Below are 27,948 nucleotides of genomic sequence, written 5' to 3' on the forward strand. Positions count from 1 at the left end.
GAGAAAGCCCCATGTTAGAGTCCCCAGAGAAGGCTGAGTTGCCTTCCATCTGTCAGTTCTGCCTTCCTGTCTACTGTTCATACAGTTTGAGATGGGGCTCAGCCAAAGAGTGAAATATCAGTGTATTTTGGATGTAGCCGTTTGTATTATAGAAGCCCTTGATAGAGATCCCCTTTCCCCCCTATATAAGAAACGAGGAGAGAAATCTGCCTTTCTTGGGATATTGGGAAACAGCAAGAGTGGGGAAGGTTGACTGATATCCAGCACTAATGGGAGTCTCCCATTGCCAAATAGGTTTCTCAGGCTAACCAGGATTTTTGATGGGGAATTTAAAGGAGGCAATAGGGCTGGTGTGGATGACAGATAAGGAGAGACTATTCTAGACAATAGCATTGCACATGCCTACAGGCAAAAGCCCAAAGAGAAACTAATGTTTCACCAGACCTACTGTTCTGTGAATCAAGGTTTGGAAAATTTTAATCTTTACCACTTCCCCACCCCGCCCTTCATGTAGAAAGCCTTTGAGGCTGGGCTTCAGTATGATCACATATATCCAAGTGGCCTAGGAAATTTCTAGTCCCCTAGAAAAATTAAAACACAGAGTCCTTTGCACTTCGTTGTACAGACTTGGAGCTACATCAGGAGGGACAACAGACCTATAGAACAGATACCACAGAGTCCACCCAGTGGAGGTTGTACTTGCAGGCTGCACATTCACAAAGGCTTGCCCACACAAGTTGTGCAAGTTTCCTGAGTTTTGCTGCCTTCGCTTTGGGTCCGAGTGAGGCAGGGAGAGATGCTGCCGAGCTGCCAACTGTGAGAGAAAAAGCAGTTCTGTAGGAGTGAGACATATATGTCTGCCCCCACACAGCTGGACCCATAACTGGCATTTTTGTCCATTTAATTGGACAGCTGCCCTTCTGTGCTTGTGTGTGAGATGGAATACAAATGGGCGCATGGGCCTGTGTGCTTGATCCCTCTAATCGCACACTGTTTGTTTGCTAATAGAGACTGAGAGTGTCACGCTTACTGCTTGGCTCTCGTTTCAGCAATGCAGCAGGGCAGCCACAGGCAACATGCAGCACACTGCCAAGCATGAGCACAGCAACCTGGGAGACACTGTGCTCCTCCTTCACACACACCCCAACACACACACCCCAAGTTAGAGCAGAAACCACAACAGAGAGGAATCAGGGCCTTCTTGAGTCCTGGAGCTGCTCACGTTCTCCTCATCCGGTTGACAACAGCACCTGCGCTTCCCCTCTGCGGTGCGGCACAATTTGTTTTCCTAGACTCCTGATCAGATGAGACATATCTGATTTTCCAGCATTACAAGGTTGCCCCACTTGTACGACTGCCAAAGTAAAGCTTTCTCGTGCTGCTCTGTGGATTCTGACAGAGCTAATGGCACTGCCCACTATTTGTTATTCGTGGTTGTACAGGGCCTGAGGCCATACCTGGTGCCACTGTAAGCATCAGCATCAGGTTAAGAGAGAACTATTTTGGATGCAAGGAAGGTAAAAGTTGTGCTTGCGGCCAGGAAAGCAAACCAGCATCTGGGACTGCAGAGTGCAGTTCTGGGGATGCACAAGAGTTTGTGCACATCATGGCACGCCTCCAGATGAAATACCTCCCTCAAAGAAAGATCGGGTTCATATTTTGCATAGGTGAGAAAATGTGAATAATTTTCTTCTTTTTTAAAATACGAGTGCCCTGATTCTCCCCGCCTCTGGCTTTTTAAAAAAACAAAAAACGGCTTACTACCACTTGACGGTGATGCAGGCATGTCCCTCAGACAGACTCCCTCTGGGAACGACGCTACATCATGAGACAGCCAGCTTCAATCCCAGGAGCCCCCTGCCCCAGAAAGGCAGGCAGATCAGCAGAGCCACTGCTTCAAGTAGCAGCAAGACTGGTCATTTTGAAAGAGAGACAGAAATCTCTTCGCCGTCTTGTATATAAGGTAAGCCCAACATACTTCAAATTCCCCCGTCCCTGAAAATCATGAAACAGCCCACCCATCAGGCAAAGGTGGGGTGGAATATTCAGCCCAGCACTAAAATGAACAGTTGTTTGAAATAAACACATGGTCCCTGCAAACATAATGGGTTTTAAAAAAACAACAACAACACATTTTTCCCCCTTTTCTTCATAGAGTCATAGAATTGTAGAGCTGGAAGGGACTCTGGAGATCATCTAGTCCGACCCCCTGAAATGCAGGAATATGCAGCTGTCCCATACGGAGATTGAACCTGCAACCTTGGCATTATCAGCACCAGAAAGAGTCCTCAGAATAGCTTTAAAGTGTTCATAGACAGTCCCTGCCTTTGGTCTTACATTCTAAAAGACACAACACAACGGGAAAGGGTATTAGGAAAGCGGCGGGGAGCAAGCTTAGGCACTATTTTTTACTTTACAAGAATTCTTGCCATGGCCAACTGCGACTGAAGGAGTTCAGGGAGAGGAAGCCCCCCAAATCTGTTGGTCTTTCAGCAGAGTAGATGGAGAGGCCTTACAGTCCAATCTCTCTCCCTTGCCTATGGCCTGGTGGAACTAGGGGTCGCACCCACACCATACATTTAAAGCACATGGTTCTTTCAAAGAATCCTGGAGATCTTGTTATGGGTGCTGGGAATTATAGCTTTGCAAGTGCTCTGCAACTACTGTTCCCAGGAGTCTTTGGGGGAAGCAAATATGCTTATCTATGGTGTGGACGTGCTGCGATATTGAGTGCTGCTCTTCAGCATTCCAGCTAGCCAGCCATCCTTCTTTCAAGATTCACCATTCCAGTCATCTCATATTGACTTCTGGTCTCCACCCCAGAAACTCACCACCCTGTAGCCACTAAGCATGATCAATCCCTATTGGGCTGTTTTTGGGGGGGGCGGGGGGGTGGAATCCTCCTTACAGGTTTCTCCCATCATCTTCAGTACTTCTGCAAACCTCCCTCTTCTGTGTGTGAATTCTGCCATCTTGGATATGAACCAACACTTGGAGAGCATGTTTGCTATGAGTGTGCAGGCTTAATGAATGTGCAGAAGCAAATAAGGTAAAATAAAACATTATCAGTGAAGTCAGCCTTATTTCATTTATGAATGGGGTTCATTCATAGTTGAAATAGGAGGGTGAGAGGGACCATGTTAGCAGAGGTGCCCATGTAGCAAGATGAAGAACACAATTGCATGCTGTATGGTGGGATTTCAGACTCTACATCTCAACCAACAACCTGCTAGGCTCCCTACCTATACAAAGAAGAAGAAGAAGAAGAAGAAGAAGAAGAAGAAGAAGAAGAAGAAGAAGAAGAAGAAGAAATGCGGCCTTCCTGAGGCACGTGGCATCTCAACAATTTAGACAAGATTATACTTCAACAAAGACTTTCTGCATTTGAATGTGGTTGGGGGTAGGGTTCTTTTGTAGTTTGTTTTTGTTTGTAAAATATAAAAAGTGATAATGTTCATTTTGCAAAACCCATTTATTTAAAAAAAAAACCATTACTGGAGGTGTAAAGTATCACAGGAGCTCATTCAATTGATCATGCAGAAAAGCCCTTAGATGGCAGCTGAAATGGCAAAAAAACATGCGAGTGCATCATGTCGGACTGAGACATATATCAAGAAGGGGAAGGAGTGCAATCTGCAAGCAACACCTAATGACTCTGCTAGGACTGACATAATGGTCATTACAGAAGGATCATTGCTTTGAAAAAGTCTCTGCAAGATGCTTTACAAACTGGGACAAAGGTTGGTTTGGAGGAACATGAGAGGCTCCCACTCAGTGTTCTGTGGCATTTACAGAAGCGTTATTGATCAAAAACACAGTTTGATAAAGTGCAAAGGAGAAGACAGCTTCTTTACTTTGAGACTTGTGTGCAAGAATAAATTTCAGCAGGTGTACTTCTCACTCATGCGTAACAAGTAGCACACTTTGAAATCCCCCCCACCCCCATGCAAGTTTTAAAAGATGCAAGGGGCAAGTATTCAACTGAGCTTAGTTTATTTGTAATATTCGGTTGTGTTTTTCTTACTCTTATCCAGTTTTTAAGGTGATTTTATTGAACGTTGTTTGAATTTTTATTATTTTGTTAAAAATACATTGTTAGTGTGGTGTTAGAAGCTGAGATATGAAAGCTAGGAGCTGAATGGCACCTTAAACCTAGGCTATGGACACCACAATGGAGTGTCTAGGCGCACTTTTTTATAACAAGAATACAAAGCTGAAAATGAATGAACTGCAGCTGAAATCTTATGTTCATTTTTCACATGGTCTTGTCCTCCTCTGAAGACTGCAAAAAACAAAGCCATGCTTCCCCTGCCCGCCCCCCTAATATTCTTATGAGAGTCCCTTCTCCAGCCTTCAGAGAGTGGCTGGAAGTGGGGAGGTAGAAAAAGGTCCTCCTTTTCTTTCAGCAATAGCAGTTTGAATCTGAAATTTTAGGTGCTGTACTATGCCCAGAGCTCAGAAACTGCTTGCATTAATGAAATTCCCTGTCGCAAAATGCGCCTAGAACAATAGGAGTTTTGAACGCTGTGTTGGTGTATTTTTAAACCGCTTAAGAGATTTTTATCATATTAAGCAGTATACATTTTTATGAATGAATGAATGAATGAATGAATGAATTTAATTCTAGCCACCCTAACAACAAGCAAGAAGAGCCATTCTGGATATAACATTGGGTCAACAAGATCTGGGAAAACCATCACTTGTATTTTTGGTTGTAGACACTTCACACACTCCCAGCCACAGTTATCTATTTGTAATACGGGAACATTAGTGACCAACCTTACAATGCTATTGCATATAGATACATACATATATATATATATATATATATATATATATATGTAAAGGGACCCCTGACCATTAGGTCCAGTTGTGGCCAACTCTGGGTTGCAGCGCTCATCTCGTATTATGGGCCGAGGGAGCCAGCGTACAGCTTCCGGGTCATGTGGCCAGCATGACTAAGCTGCTTCTGGAGAACCAGAGCAGTGCACGGAAATGCCGTTTACCTTTCCAGCGGTACCTATTTATCTACTTGCACTTTGACATGCTTTCGAACTGCTAGGTTGGCAGGAGCAGGGACCAAGCAACGGGAGCTTACCCTGTCATGGGGATTCGAACCGCCGACCTTCTGATTGGCAAGTCCTAGGCTCTGTGGTTTAACCTACAGCGCCACCCGTGTCCCATATATATATATATATATATATATATATATATATATATGCATACAAATATACCTTTGCATATGTGTTATGCTATTATGCTAACTGTATTCATCATGGTTTATTGTATGAACATTTTTTCCTTTTTTATTATTTAAATGCATTTCGCATTGTGTTAAAAGAAATAGGTCATTGTCAACAAGCCAGAGAAAGGTATTACCCTCAACAGACACTCTGGCGCACGCACACACGCATGTGCGCACACACACACACTGCGGGTCACAGCCATCCTCCTTCAGCAGCCTCCTCCTTTGCCTTCCCAGAGGCTAAGTGCAAAACATTCCGTCTGTCATGGAATGGCGACACCTTGTGATGAAAGGAAGCAATTGCAACAAGGACCAAAGTAATTCTGTGCATCCTCTGATGGGACCTACATCACCTGACATTAAGCACACTTCTGAAAAGGCCACTTTGCTGTCACTGGTGAGGAGGAGTAAACAAACAGAAAACTCCCTTCTCCTGTGCTGCAGAAGATGATGGAAAAGAGCAGGGAAGGAGGGACACTGCCCCCAGCCAGGAAGCTCCTCTAACCTCCCCGCCTCATCCTGTGAGCACTGCTGTTTGGGCCACAGTGTGTGTGCGAAATAAGTGCAAGCAAAAGAACTCAGCAGCTGGTTTTCCACCAATTGCCATTTACTCTGATTCAGCTTTAAAAGAGCAGGTTTTCACAAGGAAAGCTCGGGGGGGGACCTGTGCTTGGACACAGAGCTTTTAAGCCCAGACAGTGCCTGGGAAGCACGAAGGAAAGGCAAGTGTGCACAAGCCCTTTGATGTGCGCTCTTTTACTGTTCTTATAGTGAACTGTGGGATTGCAGAGTTGGAAGGGACACCGAGAGTCATCTAGTCCAGCCCCCTGCAATGCAGGAATCTTTTGCCCAACATGAAGCTCAAACCCACGAGCCTGAAATTAAGAGTCTCACGCTCTACCAACTGAGCTATCCCATAAATCATTGTTCTCATATTAAAACCAAAGTATATGGGGGGAGCAGTATATTTTATGCACCATAAACTTAACAGCGGGAGAATTTCATCGCAGCTGATAGGCTTCCAAAAATTCCCTTCCACTCCTCCTGCATTCTGTTCCACCAAACAGTCTCTCTGGCTGCTGTGATGGCTTTCTAGGGCTGCATACACACTTTCCCTTTAAAGGGCATTCGAAGTGCATTATTTATCTCAAGTAATTCTAGCCCCAATTCAAGTCCACTCGGGCTAAGGGGGCACTGCCCAACCAACCTCAGTTTACCCTTAGCCAGTCCCCCACCTGCCTACTTTCTCACAACCAGTCAATAGGGATGGCACAGCTTGTCACCTACCTCATCCCCTGTCTCAGGCTATTGATTCCATGGGCACAATGAATGTTGAAAACACCCTGTATTTTATCATTTATATTATGACCGGGATAGGGAATTTCTAGCCTGTGGGTCTCTTTTCTGGCCATGCCAGAACAGTTCTTACTGTCAGAAAGTTCTTCCTAATGTTTAGCCTGTCAGGGTTAATGGTGCTTCTAAGACCAATTTGAATTAATTAGTTCAGCTCCTGCCCTCCTGAGCAGCGGAAAACAAGCTTGCTCCATCTTCCATGCCCTTCAGATATTTGAAGTTGCCTACCCTGACACCTCTCAGTCTAAACATATCCAACTCCCTCAATAGTTCCTCCTGCATGCAGGTTTTTGCAGCACCCACGCAATCTTGTTCTCATCAAAATGCCATCCCACATTTCTCTCCACCCCTCCCCATTTAATCTGAACTGGTCGTTCCTTTGGTTGTTGTTGTTTTTTTACTTATTAGTGGAAAAGGCAAATCTGGATTAAAGCAAGTGGGATATGGGATAGTATTTTGATAAGGATGTCGTTGTGAGGAAACTGTGCAAAGCTTGTATGCATGAGCAGCAACCGAGTCCAAAATAAACTGCTTAGTGGAAGCGCCCAGAGTTAAGATTCCCCCACTCCCATTTTAATCCATTAAAAATGTCCTCATTAGCAAGGTTTTAAAAACTAATTTGCATTTACCTTTTTAAAATACAAATTGAACTAATTAGTTCCTTAGTTCCTCTCACAGAGGTCCTATGTAGCCTGAATACAAAATGGGATTTACTGTTGAATCTGTACTGTTCCATTAGTTACAGTATTATACATTTCCACTGGAATAGCACTGCATTATGTGTCAACATCCAGCTCCATCGTTCTTCATATTTATCTGTATTTGCCAACCCGAGGCAATTTACTCGGCAGTCGCTTTACCTACAAAGAGATATGGATCACTGGCTGGCTGTTCTGCAGGCGTGTGGTGTAAACACTTTTGGCTTTTAACTGGTGACATCGCTTTGAAAAATGATGTTTTCCTCCCTTGCCTTTATGGCTGACTGAATGCAAGCAAATGGAAGGCAGTTCCTTGAATTTCGGTCTTGAATTCATTGAGCATGTAGTTATTTCTGACTGTCAAAGTGGGGGAAGAACCCAAACCCTGACTGCTCTTATTTCCAATATTTGGTTCATCTCTCCCTTGTAAATTTTTTATCTCTCTTCCTCTTGGTTTATAAATAATGAATACCCCATCAAGACATACAGTAAGATGATAAACAGGCGAACAACCTGGATCTCTAATCCAGCTCTTAGAGGTCATTCTCGGGAGGTAATAGCAACTTTAAGGCTGTGTACAAACTCCTGTACAAACTTTGAGGCCTGTGCACAAACACAGTGTGCTCCTCCAGTGCGCTTCCACCACTGGTTTGGGAAGAAGTGTGCATACAACGTTAGCCACAATCCATATTGATCCTGTACCTATCATGTCACTTCGTAGGAAATGCTGCATTTTGATGCATTCCCCGGTGTTATGTACTGAAGTTCTCACCCTGGGCCAGCAGGGGGATACTGTAGATAGTTATGCAAATGAAGGATCGAAAGTGACATTCAGTGATTGGATAGTTTTAGAAAGTTGCAACAGTTACGTTGTTCTGGAGCTCTATATAAGCAGGCTGACTGAGCTCTTCAGTTCAGTTCTATTCTGGCCTCTGAATAAACAAGAGCTGTTGAATAATTGCTGTGTCGTCTGATATGTTCGCCCACAACTTAACACCCCACAAACCAGCTTCAATCGAAATTGAGAAAAAGAACAACGTCGCTGTGTTTTAAGCTGGTAATGTCTACACAGCCTTGGCCTCAGTCCTGTTCTCCTCTTTCAGTTCTGTGAACAAAACTGAATCCACAATAAACTGTTGTGCAAAAGGCGCTCTTCAATATCCTGTCTGTCCCGCATTTGAAAGGGATTGATCCTTCAGTGTGGCAGCACCCACTACTCTTTGGAAATCTCTGCCTATTATTATGAGACAAGCCCATTCACTATACTGCATTGTTTTTGGCATGTGCCATTTTTGTTTAGGCACACCTACCCAGACATACAGTTTTAAAACACAATTTTAGCATATAGTTTTATTATGTGACTGTTTTATACCTGCTGGTTTTATTTATGTTTTGATAAATTTAATGCCAAGTTGTTTTTAATGTTTGATTTTACTGCATCTTTGACATTGTTTTAAGTAAACCAACTGTGGGGAGGGGAGTTGTCGATTAAGTTGTATATAAATTTGTCAGATTAAATGGCAATAAATTGGGCACAGAAGTTCAAAGGGAAAGGAATGGATATATTGAAGGAGAGTTCTCAAAGAGCTTCCAGAGCCTACTATGTGAAATGAAAATAAAACAGAAATGCCAGCACTGTGTGTGTGCCCATACACACAGTGTGTGTGAAAGCACACTGGATATGGAGTGTGCCCAGCCCAGCCTATGTGCAGAACTTCATCAGAGAGAACTGCACAGCACTTCTGGGATATTATGGGGTCCTCTTGGAAAGCCCCGTAAAGCTCTGCAATTGTTCACAGCTGCTTCCACCTATAGCCCCACTGCCTTTTAGCGCCACATCATTGGCCAAAGTCAGGCTCCCACTCGCAAGCCTGCAATCCAGAATCACACAAACTGTTATTTGCCCCTCATCTTTCAAGCCTTCCTCAAAACCCATTCTTACGTCCGTCCGTCCCCAGCCTTTTCTGCATCTGGTGCTTTACCATCTGTATCTCACTCATCCTCAAAAACAACCCTGTCTGCAGTCTCTCTCAAGTATTCTTTACTGTCTCAGAAGCAAACAAGACACAACAATTGTCACATAGGCTGGGCTGGGCACACTCCATATCCAGTGTGCTTTCACCACTGGCATTTGAAGCTGAGTATGTGTGACATTAGCCACAGTCCCTTACCTATCCTGTAGTTTCTTGAGAAATGCTGCTGTCTGATGTGTTTTCCCGCAAACCAAATTCTATATGATTTGAAAATGTAAACTACAGTTGAGCTGAGGCATCTGTTGAGCATGCACAGATGGCAGCAGCACATGTGCAGGTGACAGCTTCATTCAATAGGATTTGAGGGTGTTGCAGGCACAGGGAAACAAATCAGGTAATGTGCATCAGGTGAAGACATCCCCACCTCCTCTCCAGTGTGCGCAGCAACATAGAAATGTGACCTGAAAAGCAGTGGGGAGTTGACTTACTGCATTTTAAGCTGCTAATGAGCACTTAGGCATAGTTTCCTCTGACTTCTTTTCTTTTCTTTTTTAATAGCCAGCATGGCAAAGCAGGGGGCAGGGAAAAGAGGCAAGCTGAATAGGGACCATGTCAAAAAAAATCAAGCATGCCAGGAAAAACACACCAAGTGTGCCAGCAAAAGTGACCTATAGTTCAGCCCTTAGAAAGGCCATCCAGCACATGGAATTTGAATCAAGGTGTTCTGGGTACAAGGCTAACAGCTTTCTGGTCTAAACTGGACTTCCCTCGCTTTCACCAAAATGCCAGTGCGAACATCGGCCTGGCAAGGAAAATAACTTGTTACTCTTCACTATTCCTTTATCAGTCTCTATCCTCTCTTTCAGTATTCATCTTTGCCATCTAAGGTAGACTGGCTTTACATTAATTAATTAGCTGCATTTATATCCCACATTTTTCTCCAATTTCAATTCATTTATTTATTTAATTTATGAACTGCTTCCCATGAAACATCCAAAGCAATTCACAGTAAAATCAGGAATCAGAATTGGAAGGGTGAACTGGGTAATTCAACTCCCTGTGAAATACATCAGAACAAAAAAAATGATGCCAGAAAGTTTTGTACTGTTCCTAAATCAGCTTAAAGGGCCTAATGGACAGATAGCCACTGTATACATTTTTGAAACAGACATCACACAGAGGTGGTCAAGACTCATGTTTAACAGCTCACCTGGCTGCCATTGGTGACAAGGAATCCTATGCAGGCGACTGAGCAAGATGGCAGATCTGCCCTCTGCCAGCCCACTTGGTTTCTGACTTGGCTACAGAGGAAGGGACTTCCTCTCATCCGCAGCCAGCATGCAAGTTGTTAAATACAAACCTATTCATGATGATTTATTTAAAACACTGAGAACTGGGATAGCTCATTTGGTAGAGCACGAGACTCTTAATCTCAAGGTGGTGGGTTCACGCTCCACGTGGGCAAAAGGATTCCTGTATTGCAGAGGACTGGACTAGATGACCCTGGTGGTCCCTTCCAATTCTATGATTTTATTATTTATATCCCACCTTTCCATACAGTGGGGTAGAAGTGGGCTAGGTTTGGACATCTCATCATGTGATTGATTCACTATGTGCACAAATCAAAAATTTTCCACGACAGGTGGCACTTTGAAAAGTCACTACAAAAGCCTCTAAGATCAGTACTGGCACATCAGGAAGTCAGCTTACTCTGAAAAAAAGTTATCTCCATCACATAAAGACATCCAATGGCAGTTTCATTGCACACCCAACTCCAAACATATCACACTTCAGCTCAGCCCGTATCAATCCTTCTTTCAGGGTCAAGTGAATCAATCCTTATTGTACACGTCATTTAAGGGTAATAAATCTTGAATGGAGAGATTTAAGAGAATATAATGAAGCCTCAAACCATTTGCACAAACAGAGGAGGAAGACTTTAAAGCGAAAAAGCAGAGAGGAGCCTTTCCAAGAGCTCAGCTACTGAAACTAATTTGAGCAGTGGTATTTTCTTAAACTGCTGATTCAGATAAAACAACACAACAGCTGAAAAGCACACTGCTCAGTATAAAATACACCCTCGCTAGTATTTAAAGGAATAATAAAATATCTAGCAAGATTAATTCAAAGCCTTTGGTCAATAAACCCTTTAAAGAACTGGCACAAAACGATATTGTCTGGCACGGGCAAGGCCGAGATAAATTTGATTCCTTGAGGAACAGAAAATGTAATGAGAAAATCTCTTAATAGTGCCGGCATTAGCATTACAAGGACAAGGGCTACCAAAGTCACCAATTTGTTGCAAGCGCTGCGCTGCACATGCCAAGTAGGCTGTGAGATCAGAATAGAAAAAGAGGAGCAGGAACCGAAAGGAGGGGGTGTCAGCAATCCTTGTCCAAGAAATGCTGCCCAGTTGCAACTTGGATGCCATAAATTATCATTGATCCCTGCCTGGTAAGTTATTTCCAGCAAAGTTCTGTCGTGCTTTTCCAGGATTGATTTTTTTTTTTTTTAAGTCTATGAAAAAGTGAAGATCTAGAGCTGCGCTGATACAGTAATAACACATGCCTGTTTCTCATTTATAGATTTTCAAAGGATATTTCATGTGGCCAAATATGCAAGAGAAGTAGCGCGCGCGCACACACGCACACTTATATATGCATACTATAAATCCCAGTCATGAACATGAACGCACACACAAGAAATGAAGTGGGGGGAAATTGTGACTAGCATCATGTAAGAGGCTAGCGGTGGAGGCACTAGCACACCATTTTTAGTCATCTCCTTTCTAGACCAAATCACGTAGTCCACACTTTTTTCCACTGATGCAGAAGGAGAAGGAAAAAAACTTAGAAGCCTCTACCAGCAAAATTAGCCCCCCGTGAGGCTGCATAAAAACCATACATTTAGAGCAGGGGTAGGCAAGCCCAATCGCCTTCCCAATCCAGCCCGCGGACGGTCCGGGAATCAGCGTGTTTTTACATGAGTAGACTGTGTCCTTTTATTTAAAAGGCATCTCGGGGTTATTTGTGGGGCCTGCCTGGTATTTTTACATGAGTAGAATGTGTGCTTTTATTTAAAATGCATCTCTGGGTTATTTGTGGGGCCTGCCTGGTGTTTTTACATGAGTAGAATGTGTCCTTTTATTTAAAATGCATCTCTGGGTTATTTGTGGGGCATAGGAAGTCGTTCATTTTTTTCCCAAACTATAGTCCGGCCCCCACAAGGTCTGAGGGACAGTGGACCGGCCCCCTGCTGAAAATGTTTGCTGCCCCCGATTTAGAGCACATTCCCCCTCCCAAGAATCATGAGAACTGTACTTTGCCCCTCACAGAGCTACAATTCCCAGAACCCTCAACAAACTATAGTTCCCATGATTCTTGGGAGGGCAGAAACATGCTTTAAATGTAGGGCACATTTCCAGTTCAACCTGTTTCCATCCACATTCATTAGACTGCTCAGCAAACTGAATACAGTAATACAAATTCACATTCAGTAAAGGGAGGGCAGTGAGAGGAAGAGTTGGGAAGCAATTAACCAACTGTAGACTGCTACAGCATGTGTTCCCTTCTCCCAGGCTTACCTGTGTGGGCTGCTCTGTCCAGGCATCCCCAGCTGATGGAGTGGAGTTTGGTATTTGTGTCCGGAATCCCAAGGCCTGTTAGGGTTCTAAGCAAATAAATATTGGTAATGTTATCAAGCTACCTGAGGAGAAACAGGAATGTGCCTCTCCCTGTACCCCAGTACCCCATCCCACCCTTCTGCTGCATGCCAGTACCACCACCACCCAGCTGACCTCAGCAAGCAGGGGAGCGTTCCACAAGGCTTTGACAATCATCTTCTCCGCCCCAGGGGTAGGGAAGATGAGTGGCAATGCCGTGCGCCAGAAGGCTCTTGCACTTCCACCGCCTGAGGCAGCCGATTCCCTGTCTCATGGATGGGCTGGCTCTGTTCTCAGGTTCTCTGTACACTGTAAGACTGTTGTTCCGTACAATGTGCTCCCTTTTTATGTAAAACCTTCCTCCCTGTAACCTTGCATACACCCTACCTTTAAAACACATTCAAAGCACTTTATTTACCCTCAAAGAATTCTGAGCACCATTGTTTACACCTCACAGTTTGTTTCCCCCTTGTGCATGCAGTGCTCTCCTCCAACTACTGCGGTTCCACAGGCTTTCCTCCCTAAATCCAGGGATTCTCTGTACTTTCAAAATCCAGTTAGGAGAATTACATTGATTGCATAGGAATCTCCAGGTATAGGGAGGAGAAAACGTGTGACAATGGTAGGTGGAAGACAATGCTGTATGGATGAGGGGGAATTAAAGGAGGGGCAAGGGGCTCATAATACATACTAAGATGAGTTATGGATGAGGCCCAAATCTTCAGTAGAAGATTGGGCCCTAAAACACATTTGATTAATCACAGATCTCTGAAAAACCATACAGCAGAAGGTGACAGACACCACTTTTGCAGGGCCTACTTTGCTTTGCTTTTTTTTTTTTTTTTTTTTTTTTTTTTACTAAAATGCTAACTACAAGCCAAGGCCTGGGGGTAAAATAATGACTTGAGTTGGCAGGTGGTGGTGGTGGAATACTTTTAGAATTAAAGAACAGAGAGTGCCTTCCCATGCTGAAGCCAGGAATTTGTTTTAATTATCAGAATTGAGTTCACAGTTCTGTCACACCTACACGACATTCCTAGTTTTCCCTCAAGTCTCTTTAGCTCAGCAGCATAGTTCAGAAAGGGATAAGGGAGAGCCTTTTGTTGTTGCAATTGTTAAACAGCTGGGAATTGTTGATTGGGCCAACATTGTTCACTGGGCCAACAAGCTCCCTCACTCACTCTATGTCACGCTTGTCCTAGGCAACACAATGGCCATGTACAATAAACAATCTTTTATAGAATTCCTTCAAACCATAACAAGTCCAAAATGAAAACTTTAGTCTAAAGATTTCATTTTGGACTTGTTATGGTTTGAAGGAATTATAAAAGATTGTTTATTGCATATGTAGTCATCGTGTTGCCTAGACATTGCTGACGTTCTCTTTGCAACACAGGGCTTTGTTTGGTTACTTTCGCTTAAGTTCTAAGCAAACATATAATGCCTACATATAACTATGTTAACATTATGAAGAAAATCTAAATTTCTTCAGTGTTGACTAGGAATGTGAAATTCTTTCATTTTCTATCGTAGAGCAGGAAAATAGGATCCAGTAGGAGGGGTTAGGTTTTGATAGGTTGAGTAAGTTTACAAGTGAGCACTGCCTTAGCTCATCCCTCAAATATCTAGGAAACTGTAGGCTTGCCATACTTTAGGAAAATTATTGAAATGTCAGGGGAAATGCAGATATACGTGAACTTGATGGAAAAAACAGTGAAAACAGCTCAAAAAGCTTTAAATCAATTTGGGTTTGTTCCCAAAAAGCTCAACAATATTGGCGGTTTCCTTTTAAAAGCTCAACAATTTTGGGGTCTTCCCAAAAACGCTCCACAACTTTGCGGGTGTCAGGAATTTTTGTTTTTAATATGGCAACCCTGAAACTGAGTAGACAAAACATTTTTATTTTAGAAGCTCCGATTTTTAGTTTTACATGTTGTAAATCTCATGACATTTACTTGGTTTTGTAAAGTGGTTTTTTTTTTACTGTTGTTACTTGTCTGGAGCACTCTAAAATTAGACGGGGCAGAAGTTGCTATATAAATAAAAATAAGAAGGATAAACAGCCAACTTCAGCCCCTGGAGGCTCACAAGATATCGCCCTAGAAATGGGGAATACTTCAGCCACTCAGGGTTCAATACTTTACTGACATATCTGGGAGTAAGCCCACTGAACTCAATAGGACTTAGTTCCGAGCAGACACGTAAAGGACTGCACGGCCACCCTCAGCGTTCCCGCCTAAAAACTAAACTGGCCATTCCTTCCCTCACCCGTTTTCTAAGTACAGTACTGTACTGTATTTCATTGCCCTGCGCAACCGCCAGCAAAACCTAACCAGGTGAGGCATAGAACTACCGGAAGTGTGGCAGAAACCAGTACGGCACACCAGGAAGTGTGGCGGGAAGAAACACGGAAGTGCGTTCATCATAGACAGTAGTACCATAGAGACGAGACAGGAAGAAGGGCATTTCACGTGGGAGAAGCGAGGCAACATGTCAGCCTCCTTGCTGAGGAAGGGTCTGGAGTTGCTGGAGATGGCGGGAGGTAGTGTAAGGCAGCGGGGGACTAAGGGAAAGGGATGAAATCCGTTCGTTCTTTACTCTAATAGGCTTTCTCTCTTTCTCTTCCTCTGGACAGCGTCCGCTCCCCGGCCCAAGAGGGCAGCCACCACCAGCCCACCCAACAAGCAGTCGCTGGCGAGGGCGAGGAAAAAGAAGTTCTCTCGGCCCCAAAAGGAGAAGGCGACAGTTAAGGGCAAAGTCATCAAGTCCGCGTTAGGTGAGCGCCGAGGAGCCATTATCTTCGAATCCACCCATAAGTTTTTTACCAATCAAAACAAAACCCTTAAGGCAAGCTTGCTCAGAATCCCGGGAGGATGCAGTAAATCACCGAAACCTTAATTTTTATTGCGATGACGAACAGCAGAGATGCTAAAGTTTTAAAGCGAACCGCTTTGACTTCCGCCTTCTTCAGCTGTTCTTATGTGTATCAGACGCTGCAGCCGAGGTGGCAGTTTCAGAACACGAGGGAGTATTTGGAAGTGTGGCTGTTGTTGAGGGATGCCTGTTATTATCCTCCAGGTTGAGGCTTCTTAGTTTAGAGAGAAGGGGAATAATAGGAGATATGCATCCAGGTGCATTAAACTATGCTTGGTGTGGGGAAGGTGGATAGAAACTTGGGTGCAATCCAACCAAGTTGAATGTTGGAAAATTCAGGAGAAACCAAAGAATGTATAAACGACAAAATTCATTCCTACAGAAGGTAGTGATGTCTACCAATTTGAGTGGTGCTAAAAGAATATACAAATTCATGGAGCATAAGGCTATCAGTAGCTACTAGCCATGATGGTTATGTTTCCCTCCTCTGTGGGAGGCGGTGTGCTTCTGAATACCGGTTGCTAGAAATCACAGGTGGGGAGAGTGCTATTCTGCTCATATCCTGTTTACTAACTTCATGTAAGCATCTGGTTAGCAACTGTGAGAACAGGATGCTGGACTAGATGGGCCATTGGCATGTTCTCTGTGCTTCTTCAATGAGGTCCTGTATCAAATATATAGATATATCTCCAAGTATATATATCCAGGCATTTTGTGTTTTTTTCTAGAGCAAATGACATTTCTGTTGCAATTATGGATCAACCAGAGAGGCCTTAATTATCTGAATATTACCTCACCTACAGTACCCTCTGTTCACATCAGAGGAACTAAGGAATATGGAAACCAAAATGTTTTGCTTAAATATATGTTTTGTAAATCACTGGTGATGAGTGCAGGGTCTATGTCAGTTCATATGGAGAAAGGCAGTCCTTGAGGTCCTCAGATGGTTTGCAGATAAGGAATTCTAAAAGGAAGCTGAAAAGACAAACTGACTTTTGCCGCAACTGGAGCTGCTTAAAAAATTCTGTGCACATGGGTAATTGTGAATGACATGCAGGAACATTCTGCAAGACTGTAATAATACATGCCCAGGCATCTGTCCTTGTTTTGTATCCATTAGTTGCTTAATGATCCGATTTGTGTATTTGTATAGACATGAATCTCTCTACTACCATCACTTACCCACTTCCTTGGGCTTCTCAATGTACTGTATTATAATTAAGATCTGGAAGGTTTTGTGATTGGCCTATTATCTACCTTGAAGTGACTGCAGTATTCACTTTAGTAAATAATTTTGCTCTCCACATTGGGAATTAACACATGCACCACGCATGGTCCTAGTTGATCCAATGAAAGACCACCTTACCGGTTTTATCTGTACTTTTAGATCTATAACCTGCGCTATACTATATGATGGGCAATTTAAAAAAATAATAAATCTGGGCCGCAGTAGCAATGTCCATACCATACATGAAAGAAAGTATCAGTCATAGCAGCATGTTATATCTCGCTGTATCTGTTGAACAAGCTTACTAAAAATTATTTCCTTAACCTTTCCAGAGGAGTATACAAAACGTCAAGCTGTTGACCATTTTCAGGAAAATGTGAAGTACATGACGAGTAGCCATTTCATGACAGACAGCACCATCACTCAGAAGGTGAGCCTTCTACTCTGTTCATTAGATCCCATAGTTTACTTGGAGGCAGGGGTGAGGAATGTGCTCCCGCTGCAAATTTGTTTTTCCTGCCTTGTGCCTTGTCACACCCCCTAACAATAATGTTTCTTTAATAGAAATTGAGTTGATAAAGTTTGCCTGAAATATGGGTTCTATGTGCCATATGTTGTGTAAGAAAAACTAACAAATTTCTATACCTGTAAAGTATCAGTTGAAATGATGTCTCAAAAGGAAGAGCTGTAGCTCAGTTGCAGAGCATCAGTTTTGCATGCAAAAAGTCCCAGATTCAGTCTCCAGATGGGACTGGGGATATTCCTGGCCAGAAACTACCAGTCAGTGTGGACAGTATTGAGCTACATGGACCAATGGTCTGACTCTGTGTAAGCCAGCTTTCTGTGTTCCTAAGGTCAGGGCATCTTGAGAAAGAACTTGCATTTTTCCACTTACCGTCTAATTCCTATTGCTTCTTGCTCTGCCATTCTTATCAAATGGTAAATATTTATCTTAACACATTAAAAATATATTTTTAAACCGTCTGGGGAATTCCTAAAATGATTTCTACTAGACTGTAAATCAGACTTTTTGACTCAAGTTTTTTTTTTTAATTCTCACCTTGCATGGGTCCTTTTCTTCCCAAAAGGAAGAGGCAGTTGCTTTTGAAATTGGACCATGATTTAATTTTAGTATTGGTATGCAGCAATGCAGAGTGTAGCCTTGTTGGACTGAATTTCCTTAAATTATTTTGAACCAGAGCCTAGACTTGGCTCTATTTGAACAGTGTGTCAGCAGTCTGTGCTCAGATGATTGTTTGAGCTGGAAGATAAATTGAGATTTGGGAACTGTAAGTAGTTGTGCAATAATAGAAAGCTGTAACTTCTCGTTTCCCTTTGTTTTGTGTCTGAAGGTTTTGGCCCAAAATAGAGGCAGGAAAGCCAGAGACCGCCGTCAAGAGGAGGAGAAAAAGAAGCCCGAAGGCACTGTTTTCACCGAGGAAGACTTCCAGAAATTTGAGAGAGAATATTTTGGGGGAACTGGAGCAGTCTGACGAAAACGGCACTGTCTCCTGGTTATAGAGAAAACATCAAAGATTAGGATACTTCCTTTTCATAAGCAATTGGGAGCAGAACTTTACTATAGGGAGCTGAAGCATCTCTACATCTGACTTGTTCCAGTCCTCTCATGCAAGATGTCTGCTCTTTCTTACCAAGAAAACATTGTTCCTAGGAATTACCTACTTTGGGACTTAGGGTTCTACCTCTCTAATACTTTTTGCAGCAGTATGAGAAAATGCTGGCTGGAACCAATCATCCCCCACCCCCAAATAGTTAAGAGGCCTGAGAGACAAATTGAATGCAAATGTTGGAGCAAGGGGAATTCGCTAAAAGTGTGGGAATTAAATGCACTTCCTTTTGCAGGAATGCTGCTAGGAAAACTCCATAGATGTGTATTTTATTGTTACCCTTGCATTTTCATCCTTCAAAAGAAATTACAGCATATATACAGTTGTGCTTCGTACCCCAAGTGATCATCTCTCTAAAGCATCTTAGGTTTCTGTATTCAGTGTGAGGCTGTAGTAACACTGCTTCTGTTAGTAAGTGAAAAGGGTCTCTAGTTGACAGTTTCTGAAAATGATTCTTGAGGCTTACAAGGTAGGTATTTATGGTATAGCGTAACTTGTGCTCTTACAGTGGCTTGAGGGTAAGTAGCTTGGGGGCACTTCTGGATCCTTTGCTGTCGCTTGAGGCCCAAGTGGTCTCAGTGGGGCGAAGTGCCTTCCATCAGCTTCGACAGGTGACGCAGCCACGCCCCTACCTGGATAGAGATAGCCTAACTTTTGCCATCTGCGCTCTGGTAACCTCTAGGGTGGTAGTAGTAACATTTCTTATACATAGCTCATCAGACTGGGTTGCCCCACTCTGGGCGATTACTGCAGTTATACATAGGGCTGCCTCTGTAGACAGTTAAGAAACTCCAGCTGGTGCAGAATTTAGTGGCCAGGTTGCTAACCAGGACAAGAGGGTTTGAGCATATTACACCAATCCTGAATTGCCTGTTGATGAGTTTCCAGGCCCTATTCAAAGTGGGGTTTTTTACCTATTAAGCTTTGAACTGCTGAGGACTGCCTGCCACCATATGAACCGACCCAGACCCTATGATCGTCATCTGAGGACCTTCTTTGTGTGCCTCAAGAGGTCTGGGTGGCAGCAACACAAGAGTGGGCCATTTCTGCAGTGGTTCAGTTTGTAGAATGCTCTCCTCAGGGAGGTTTGGCTAGCACCTTTATTACACACCTTTGGACCCCAGGCAGAAACGATCTTCTTTAACCAGGCCTAACTGATTTAACATCCTATATACCCTTTTAAATGTGTCTATGGGAGTGGGGTTATTGGTTTGTTTTGCTTTTGTATGCAATTTATTTTCTTTTTGTATTTTTGTGAGACACTGATCTTCGGGGGAAGGACAGTAGACAAATTTAATAAATAATACAATTGTCATTTAAAGTGCTCAGTATACTTGGACCAAGTTGGGCTAGGAGCCAATAGTGTTGGAGGGTAGCTGATGGTGTAAATGTTCAGCAACTTGTGAACTATTTAAATTATTTCTTAATTTTGCACTTTCTGCAAAATCCTAGCATGTTAAGTCTCCCCAAAATGAGATGGGAAAGCCACTGCTCTCCAGCTGTTGTTTGAAACTTCCATAATCCCAGAGCTTTGGCCATGCTCCCTATGGCTGATGGTGTAAGGACCACAGCTCTCCCTCAGTGAGCCAATTGTTCAGTTATTGTGCAGCTTCATTTTAAGAGTCGCCATCTGCACCTAGCAGCCTTGGGCAGCTGCCAAGCCCCCATTCTGGCCCATTAAAAAAAATTGACATCTGTATTAAACTTTTCAGTGCATCACTCCAAGTGCAGCAAAATCGCCAGTGCAATTTCTAAGACTGCTGAACTCATGCCAGACAAGTCAAAGATGTCTTTACTAGTGGAAATACCCCTCTGCCCCAATTATGTGAAAATATTTTAAATATTTTCTCCACCTCATCTTAATCAATTTGGGTTTAAATTACTTGGCAAAATCTGCTGGATGGCGCAGTAACTTTACCAAAATGTGGCAACAGCACTCTGCCAGTAAATCTACTGTGGTTGTCAAAAGCTATGGGTGCATAGCTTTTGCTACTGATTGCTAAATTGTTAGGCTGTTGAAAGCTTCTTCAGAATATTAAGGGAAAAAGCATCTCCACCAATGTAGGAAGCAGATGAAGCTGTCTTGCTGCTAAGTGTTCTTCAGTGTGGATATTCTTAGTTAACTTCCTTTTCTTTCTCCCCCCCCCCCCAGCCCAGGGTGTAGTCACACTGAACAGAAATGCTATCATTTCAATTCTTTATGCATTTTTGTTGCAATATGGTGTTTCAAAACCTTGTCTGCAAACAGCCAAAGATGTCTGACAAATTACCGTAACGAAATTAAAAAAAAAAAAACCTCATAGAACTAGCTCTTGCTCCCTTCATGGACTTTTGTCAACTGGATCTAACCAAATGACACCCCCCCCCCAAGTGCATAGCAGAGTAAAACTGCTATTAAGGTTGTTTTTGAGAATAAAGGCCTTTGGATCATTAAACTTAGAACTATTTATTGGTTGTACCGATATATATATGAAAATATCAACACATAACTAGCTTGGAGATAAATACTACCAAAAGTGCCATATCCCATTTTTTAAGCCTTATCAAATGGAGTTGCCAGGTTCCCCCCTCACCAGCATAATCCAGACCCCTCTATTTTTATTCTTTTTGAATTTTATTAAAATCTGCAGACCAAGCCTGCTGTAAGTAAAACCTCCATTTGCAAGACACAAGACAAATGTGTACTAGAAAATAATTTATTAAGCAACAATACACAGGCTCATTGTACTAAGCTCTTATATACATGCATGTAACATATACCCTTGACTACCCTATTCTGGGACTTTAACTTTTTTACCCTTGGCTTTCCGGACCTCTTCAATTAGATCTTTCAAATACTGAATTTCTTTGCTCAGGGAATCTGCCTTTTCCCTCAGTGTTTCATTTTTCTGCTCTAGTTCTCTACATTCCCCGGATAAGGCCTCCTGCTCTAACCTTTTCTTCTGTCGATAGCGTGTAGCTGCAGTCTTGTTTTGCTCCATCTTCTTCAGTTTCTTATCTACTCTCTTTTCTCCTTTCATCTTTACTGACACTACCTTATCTGCAGGATGATCATAAGGTTTGGACCTCACGGGGCTATCATGCAAGACTGTGACTGATTGGCAGTCACTGAGGGAATTAACAGAAGTGGTGGGGCTTTGCTGGGGAGACCCCAGGTAAGATTCTGGACTCATGCATATTCCACTATCATTGTCTGAGTGAGCTTCATCCTCTTTTTCACACTTTGGAATCACCACTACTAAGATATGGGCTTCAGTTTTCTTGTCTCCTTCAAGAACATCTACTTCACTGCCTAATTCTAAACTGAAAGAATGGTCTGTAGTGGAAATCACTGACTCTGGAGTGAGGGGAAATGGAAACAAGGGGGCCAGTGGGGCCACCTGGTCTGCCCCAGAGGGAGACTTAGGAGAATGAATAATTAATTCTGTTATCAGTGGAGTTTCTTTGTTGGGAATTTCTTGGACAGGAGGGTCAAATAGATCACACGTGTCCTCCAACGTGGCCATGAGCTCATCTGGGGAGACGGTGGCTTCCAGATCATCGATACCCAACAGTGCATCGAAGTCAAATTCCTTCAAATCCATCTTCTCCACCATCCAATCCATGCCAGAGAAGGCATCCTCTGTTAAAGAAATGACAATTTTTTTAAAAAATGCAAAAACCACGAACTTTAGAAATGAGGGTTTTTAAAAAGTGTTTTTTCCCCCTCTCCTTTCCTGTGCTCATATAACATATTTAGATGATGTTGCTAGCACTCATATCAGATCATCTCTTTAATCTTATTAAGAATGCCACACATTTACTACATGGAACTATAATTCAGCAAGGCCACCCGACGTTTGCAGAATACGTTTTAGTCTGTGTCTTACCCTGGCTGTTGTCTGTGGCATTGTTCGAACTATCCACAGCCAGCCATTCGGAAGAGCCCACTTTAGCCTTGTCGCTGGAGAACCCATGCGAACTGAGGTTCTTGGCCACCTCCAGGTAGTCATCTAGGAGGCCCAGGCCCTCCTCAGCCACCAAACACGGCTGGTTGAAGGGGGACAGAAAATCCCCCAACAACATCTCTGTGTTTGAGAAGCTCATTTTGGTCAGATTTTAGTACTTTGTCGTCAAAAAGCGTGGACAAATAGATGGTGTCTTTGTCGAATACAGCAAAGCTGCTGTCTGATGGCTTGAAAAACCTGAAAGACACAAGCAATTTTTGTTGTCATTATAAAGATGTCCATTGATGTTGAATTCAGGTTAGCCCTTGAGAGGGAAAAGACGAAAAAAAGTACATTACTGCAACAACAGCACCCCATGATTCCAGTTTAGGACACTGTATCTGGATCCTATCCAACAGAGTTCTAATGAATACCAACAAGGCACTATTGTACAATAGCGCCAACTAGGATTTGTGGAAAATGTTCTCACTTCTGCAAGACAGCCTGCTTGAGTTTCCTCCCTACCATATATGGTCACAGCCACGGTTTCAGCTCCACCCACCACTTTTCCTGGTCTGATTCATGCATTCACAAGCGTCAAAGGCAACAGCTGCAGCCATTTCATGATCTGCCTGCTGTGCATGTCCCCACCCTATAAATAGGGAGCCATTTTGTGTCCTGCCACGTTCCATGAAGGTTCGATTACTCCTGGTATCCTGGCATTTTTCTAATCAAGGCTGAGCAGCAGCAATATAAGGGGGTGCAAAATAGTTTGAATTCACATTCAGTTATCAAAAAAGGGTAACACTTTCCACAAATAGATATACACAACACTTATTTCAAGGTGACAGGGAGCCATCTGAAATCCCCACCCTTTCTTGGAAAGCTCAATATGGCTCCAATCCAAAACAGTCAGATCTGAAGCTAGGGAAAGCTAGCATTTTTCTACTTTTACGTGTCTTGGGCCCAGCACAATTACACAAAAATTAGAGCTGCTCCTTTTGCCTGTCACTGTATGTTGAGAAAAGCTTTACCAGTTGCCGAGCAAGTAGGTACTAATAAACCACAGCTGTTTGGCTCATGAAAGCCGCAGCAAATTTACCTTAAATGCCATCTTTGGTCTATATTGGACGGGAAGACACAGCACAGATCTGTCAATAGTTTAGATCTCATGAGCATTTGCTTAGCTATGAAGGGAAATCACCTTAATTACCCTGGGAGGCCCAGAGGCTCATTAACTCATCCTCCACTTTGGACAAATAGACCTCTCCCATCCTTTTTCTCTCCAAGGGAAGCCTCGCCCCACCCTCTGATCTCCTTTCCACTTCCAAGGTAGGTCTTTATTTTGGGAGGACGAACCATTTCCAGAATGTCACATTATCCCCACTTCATACCCCGCCAACAAAAGCATATGTCAAGGCGCGACCCTTTCCAGTGGGGGAAGCGTAACGTAAAACGTTGCTAATTACACCCCGGGGCTTTTAATCCCGTGAGATGAGTCTATGAGCTTCCCCGCCGCCACCGCCCACTACTGTACTGGTTTATGTTTAAAGATGGTTCTCGTCGCCCCGTCCTTCGGAAGAATGAGGCGATCCACCCGTTTTGTCCCTCCTCGATACTCACGCCATGGTTGCAGATGCCTGGAGATGCCGAGGCCGCGGCCGATGCTGCTGCGCCTCTGCAATGGCCGATGCCGCCGCTTGCACTGCCGCACCTACCATGCCATGGCGGCGGCTGCGGTAGCAGAAATCACCCCCTCGCTTCGACGCCGCGTTTGAGCTGCGCCCCGGACAGCAACACGCAGTAGCAAACTATACTCTTAATTCTACAGGCAGACAATGAGGCTGCGCCGCCCGCGCTTTCCGTATTTATATGCAACAAGATCCGGCAGGACGCGCCCCTCGAAGAGCAATCACTCCAACAGGATCCTTCCACCAACCGTTTCCAGAGTTAAAATAACTTCGTTCAAAGAACTCGATTTTCTCAGAGGGCACTCTGCAGGACTCTAGGGGCCAAACGTACAGTTCGCGGGGCTTGGCGACTGGATCTGCCTGCCCCTTCTCAAAAGTCAGCGGAAGGTTTTCAGGTACTACACTGTGCTATTTTACTCTAATGCCGCTCTCCAGGCTCTCAATTAAGGTCAGACCGCGTGACGCAGAAACGGCTGGCTGGCTTCCTATTGGCTTCCTTGGAGCAGTGGGAAGGCGACTGGCTGGAGCAGATGGTGTCCCGAACTCGAGATAGCACGTGAACATAGAAACACCCGATTGGCTGACATCGCCTGTCCACGTGTACTGTAAACCGTCATTGGCTTAGAGCGGGAAGGGCGTCAATGGGTTCCGAAAGGCGGTTGAGGGGTGGGAGGGAGGCAGAATTATTTTCTGTGTCCTCGCGCGCATTAAAAATTCAACCGCCTCAGGTTGGAGGACGGCGCAAACGTCCTTTCGTTGTCCCCGTCCTGCGTGTTTCTTAATGCGCTGCTGCTGCTTGCCTCTCCCTTCTTTTGGAATGTGAATATAGGAAAGGAACCTTGTTCCATCTTCTTGGCCATCCTTTTCCTTCCCCCTTTTCCAGAGCGGCTGCCATGTTTGGTCGGTGTGGCAAGAGACTAAACATGGCTGCTCCCCTGGAACCGGCCTGACATTTGTGGAGCTCCGTCCGCAGGAGCCCTATAGGGCGCAGTAACCGCCTCTTCCTCTCCCTCCCTTGGCTGTGCTGGGGTGCAGATGGCGGCCGAATCGTTCCCCACCATAATGCACTATAAAAGAGATAAGAATTGAGTGTAACGCAGCTGCTTTTCCCTCAAAGATGGCCAAGCTGCCCACAGCGAAGGCGCAAGTGGGCATAAAGCCTTCTGGGGGGCGTGGGGGGGGGGGAGATGAGCCTTCAGGCAGCAGCAGTCGCCCATGCTGACTCCTGGCACTTGCCTGCCTGCCTGTTTCTCAGGGCCGCATAGCGAGGAGTATACAGTATGGTGCGCTGGACTGGATCCGCGCCTCTGAGCTCTCGGGAGGGTAAAAGGATGAGATCGCTATGCCTTGGTCGCTGCTCGCACGTTTTTCTAGGCAACACCGTAGGCCCAGTCCTCTTCTCTGCACCCAGGGACGATAAGCGAGAGAGGGGAAGGTGTGAGGAGCTGCTCTTTGCCCTTGCCATGCACATTTCTGCCCTCCCCAAAACGGGAGGGCGAATAAGAGATGGTGCCGTTGGGGTGTATGTGTTCTGGGGCGCTTTCTAAGTTGGGAAACACCCCCATCCTTTCTAGCATCTGGTGCAGATGGCATACATTGTTTGGTCACCTTTTCCTTCCCTCTCCATTCGGCTTCTTTTCCTGCAGAATAACTGCCTCAGTGCTAAGCATAGGGTATGGTTTTTAAAAATAACATAACATGTAGCTTGACCCCCTTCGTGTAGGGTAATCCACTTCCTTTCTTCTGCCACTATCTCTGGGTGATTCACAACTTTTTCTTCCTCCTTCCCTCATGATGGGAATCAACATGAAAGTTCATGTTGTGTGGTCTGGTAGCCCTGAATCAATAAAAGCACAATTGTTTGTAACGACAAATGAAAAGCGAGGGAAAGGGCATTTCCTTGGGATTTTCTTTTTTGCAAAAGGAAAAACTACACTTATCTGTGTACTAAGGCATTCACAATAGAAGGATTAATCATGATTTGTAGTATAAAGTGCACAGTTCTGTGACCTCTTCCACTACTGCTGCATTTTCTTATTGATCTCATTTGTATTCTGTCTTTTCTCTCTTGAAGAGACTGAAGGCAACATACATGGAGTCATCCCATTTTATCTGCACAATGTCCCTGTGAGGCAGGCTAGCTTCAAGGTCATATAGCGAGTGTCATAATTGTGCGGATTAATTTTTGGTCCAACAAGTCTTTATCTCAATTCCATTGTGGCATCCGTTTTTTTCTCAAAAATAAAGCAATGCTGCAGCTACCAAGCAAGCACTAGACTCAGCTGCGCAGCAATAATGGTTAGCTAAAGAAAGATATAGTCACAGAATACTTGCAGTAGTTGCTAATTTCTGCTAAATATGATGCTGTATTTACTGTCATTTTCAAAAAGAGACTAACAAAGTATCTTTGAAGATGTATGAATGGAACACTTTACTTGAACTGGCTGTTGTTACTGTTGCAGTTCCATCCATATTAATTTACAGATAGCTAATACATTACTTATGTTGGGTGCAGTGCTTTGAAGGCCAGGTAATTTTTGTAATTTTGTTGTACTGTTAATACTATACATAACTTGTCTCAAAGCTATGTAGCCTCTAAAAGCTTTAGTGTTTCGAAATTAACAAGTTCACAAATGAAGAGTGTTCACAATTGGACTTTTTAGTCTGTCCAGTGCTACTTAAACCTGTGTGTTGGTTGGGAATATGAAGCCCATGAGGTTATGTTGCTAGTTAAAAATAAACCGGTTCTAACACATACACCTTATTGTCTCCTCCTTTAAGATAAGCCTTGTTCAGCTTCTGTTTCTTTTCAAAATAAAATCTTCAACAGGATATAGTAAAAGGAACTTCATTTCCCAAGACTGATGAGGGGGAAAATAATCAGTAGGTGGACACGTCAGCACCAGTGTTTTCCATTGACAGAGTAGCAGTTCTCCTGTTTGCTTAAAAGGTCGTACAAGATTTTATTGACTGATGCAGGTCAATCTGTTACTGTATTTAAAAAAGCAACAACCATGCCCCTCAGGGTCACAAGTGATTAAGTTAAAAAAAAATTGATTTAGCACTGCATTGCACCAAATATGTGCATTTGGCAAATACATTAGATTACCTCCTTTTTCTTTTTTTTTACAAATTTAGTTTGGTTAGTTGAAGATAGATTACATGAAGGTTATTTTTTACATAAGTACAAAAGTAGATTTCACTAGGCCAAAACACTCATTTTTACAACCAGCCCCCAGTCACATTGATTTTTGATGGTGCAAGTATATCTGTGTTTGTTCAGCCCCATGGCCTTAACTAGGTTTGTGTGTGTGCAGCTGTTCTGTGAAAGGGGTGGGGAATGCGAACTTAGCTGAAGAATCCACTGGTGCACATTAGCAATACTTGGCTTATTTACTTCTGCTGGTTTTGAAAATGACAGCAACAGAACCTATTAGGCTTTAACAACCACTGAAGTAAATATGTATGGTTCTTCAGATAGGAAAATACCTGTGCAGAAAGCATGTGAGATATTTTATTATTCAGGATGCTAAAACCACAAAATCCTACTTTAGTTTTGTCATTTGCTCTCTGCCGAAGAAGAATCCCTAAAAGCACTTCAGTACTGCGGAAATCTAGGAAACTCTGCTTTCAGTTCATAAAGGGGGATGCAGCTGCTGCATGTCTGATTG

The 27,948-nt window shown here is 43.6% G+C and overlaps 3 protein-coding genes and 1 long non-coding RNA gene across 5 annotated transcripts in view; 2 read left to right on the top strand and 2 right to left on the bottom strand.

Annotated features, from left to right (window-relative positions):
• CACNA1I (calcium voltage-gated channel subunit alpha1 I) overlaps positions 1–15,305 on the bottom strand; it is a 363,153-nt gene extending 347,848 nt beyond the window's left edge. The window contains exons 1-2 of one of the 2 annotated variants that reach the window (XM_083573883.1): positions 14,924–15,305; positions 12,853–12,938 (exon numbers count right to left, since the gene is read on the bottom strand). The gene's annotated coding sequence lies outside the window, so the exon portion shown is untranslated. The remainder of the gene's footprint in view (positions 1–12,852; positions 12,939–14,923) is intronic. The other variant, XM_083573884.1, reaches the window with a different exon arrangement.
• Positions 15,306–15,346: 41 nt separating this feature from the next.
• Positions 15,347–22,302, top strand: RPS19BP1 (ribosomal protein S19 binding protein 1). The gene is made up of 4 exons (XM_083573909.1): positions 15,347–15,472; positions 15,566–15,706; positions 17,365–17,462; positions 18,385–22,302. Exons 1-4 carry the CDS (start codon positions 15,421–15,423, stop codon positions 18,523–18,525), a joined length of 432 nt encoding a protein of 143 aa, XP_083430035.1. The 5' UTR covers positions 15,347–15,420; the 3' UTR covers positions 18,526–22,302.
• On the bottom strand, positions 21,343–26,358 carry ATF4 (activating transcription factor 4). The gene is made up of 3 exons (XM_083573900.1): positions 24,210–26,358; positions 22,530–22,844; positions 21,343–22,282 (listed from the first exon to the last, which is right to left on the bottom strand). Exons 2-3 carry the CDS (start codon positions 22,744–22,746, stop codon positions 21,432–21,434), a joined length of 1,068 nt encoding a protein of 355 aa, XP_083430026.1. The 5' UTR covers positions 22,747–22,844; positions 24,210–26,358; the 3' UTR covers positions 21,343–21,431.
• LOC310743572 lies at positions 25,844–27,034 on the top strand. Its single transcript, XR_014539100.1, has 2 exons — positions 25,844–25,950; positions 26,352–27,034. It is a non-coding gene; the product is annotated as an uncharacterized lncRNA (long non-coding RNA).
• The last annotated feature ends 914 nt before the right edge of the window (positions 27,035–27,948 follow it).

Source organism: Podarcis filfolensis (assembly GCF_964270895.1).
Source record: "Podarcis filfolensis genome assembly, chromosome: 10".
In the NCBI taxonomy this organism is placed as follows: Eukaryota; Metazoa; Chordata; class Lepidosauria; order Squamata; family Lacertidae; genus Podarcis; species Podarcis filfolensis.

Excerpts from the sequence above, each read along its gene's own strand:
- RPS19BP1 (XM_083573909.1), top strand. The coding sequence starts at position 15,421 with ATGTCAGCCTCCTTGCTGAGGAAGGGTCTGGAGTTGCTGGAGATGGCG. Across the intron at positions 15,473-15,565 it reads GTTGCTGGAGATGGCGGGAG|CGTCCGCTCCCCGGCCCAAG; the intron begins GTAGTGTAAGGC and ends TCCTCTGGACAG. Across the intron at positions 15,707-17,364 it reads AGTCATCAAGTCCGCGTTAG|AGGAGTATACAAAACGTCAA; the intron begins GTGAGCGCCGAG and ends TAACCTTTCCAG.
- ATF4 (XM_083573900.1), bottom strand. The coding sequence starts at position 22,746 with ATGAGCTTCTCAAACACAGAGATGTTGTTGGGGGATTTTCTGTCCCCC. Across the intron at positions 22,283-22,529 it reads TGCCACAGACAACAGCCAGG|AGGATGCCTTCTCTGGCATG; the intron begins GTAAGACACAGA and ends TTTCTTTAACAG.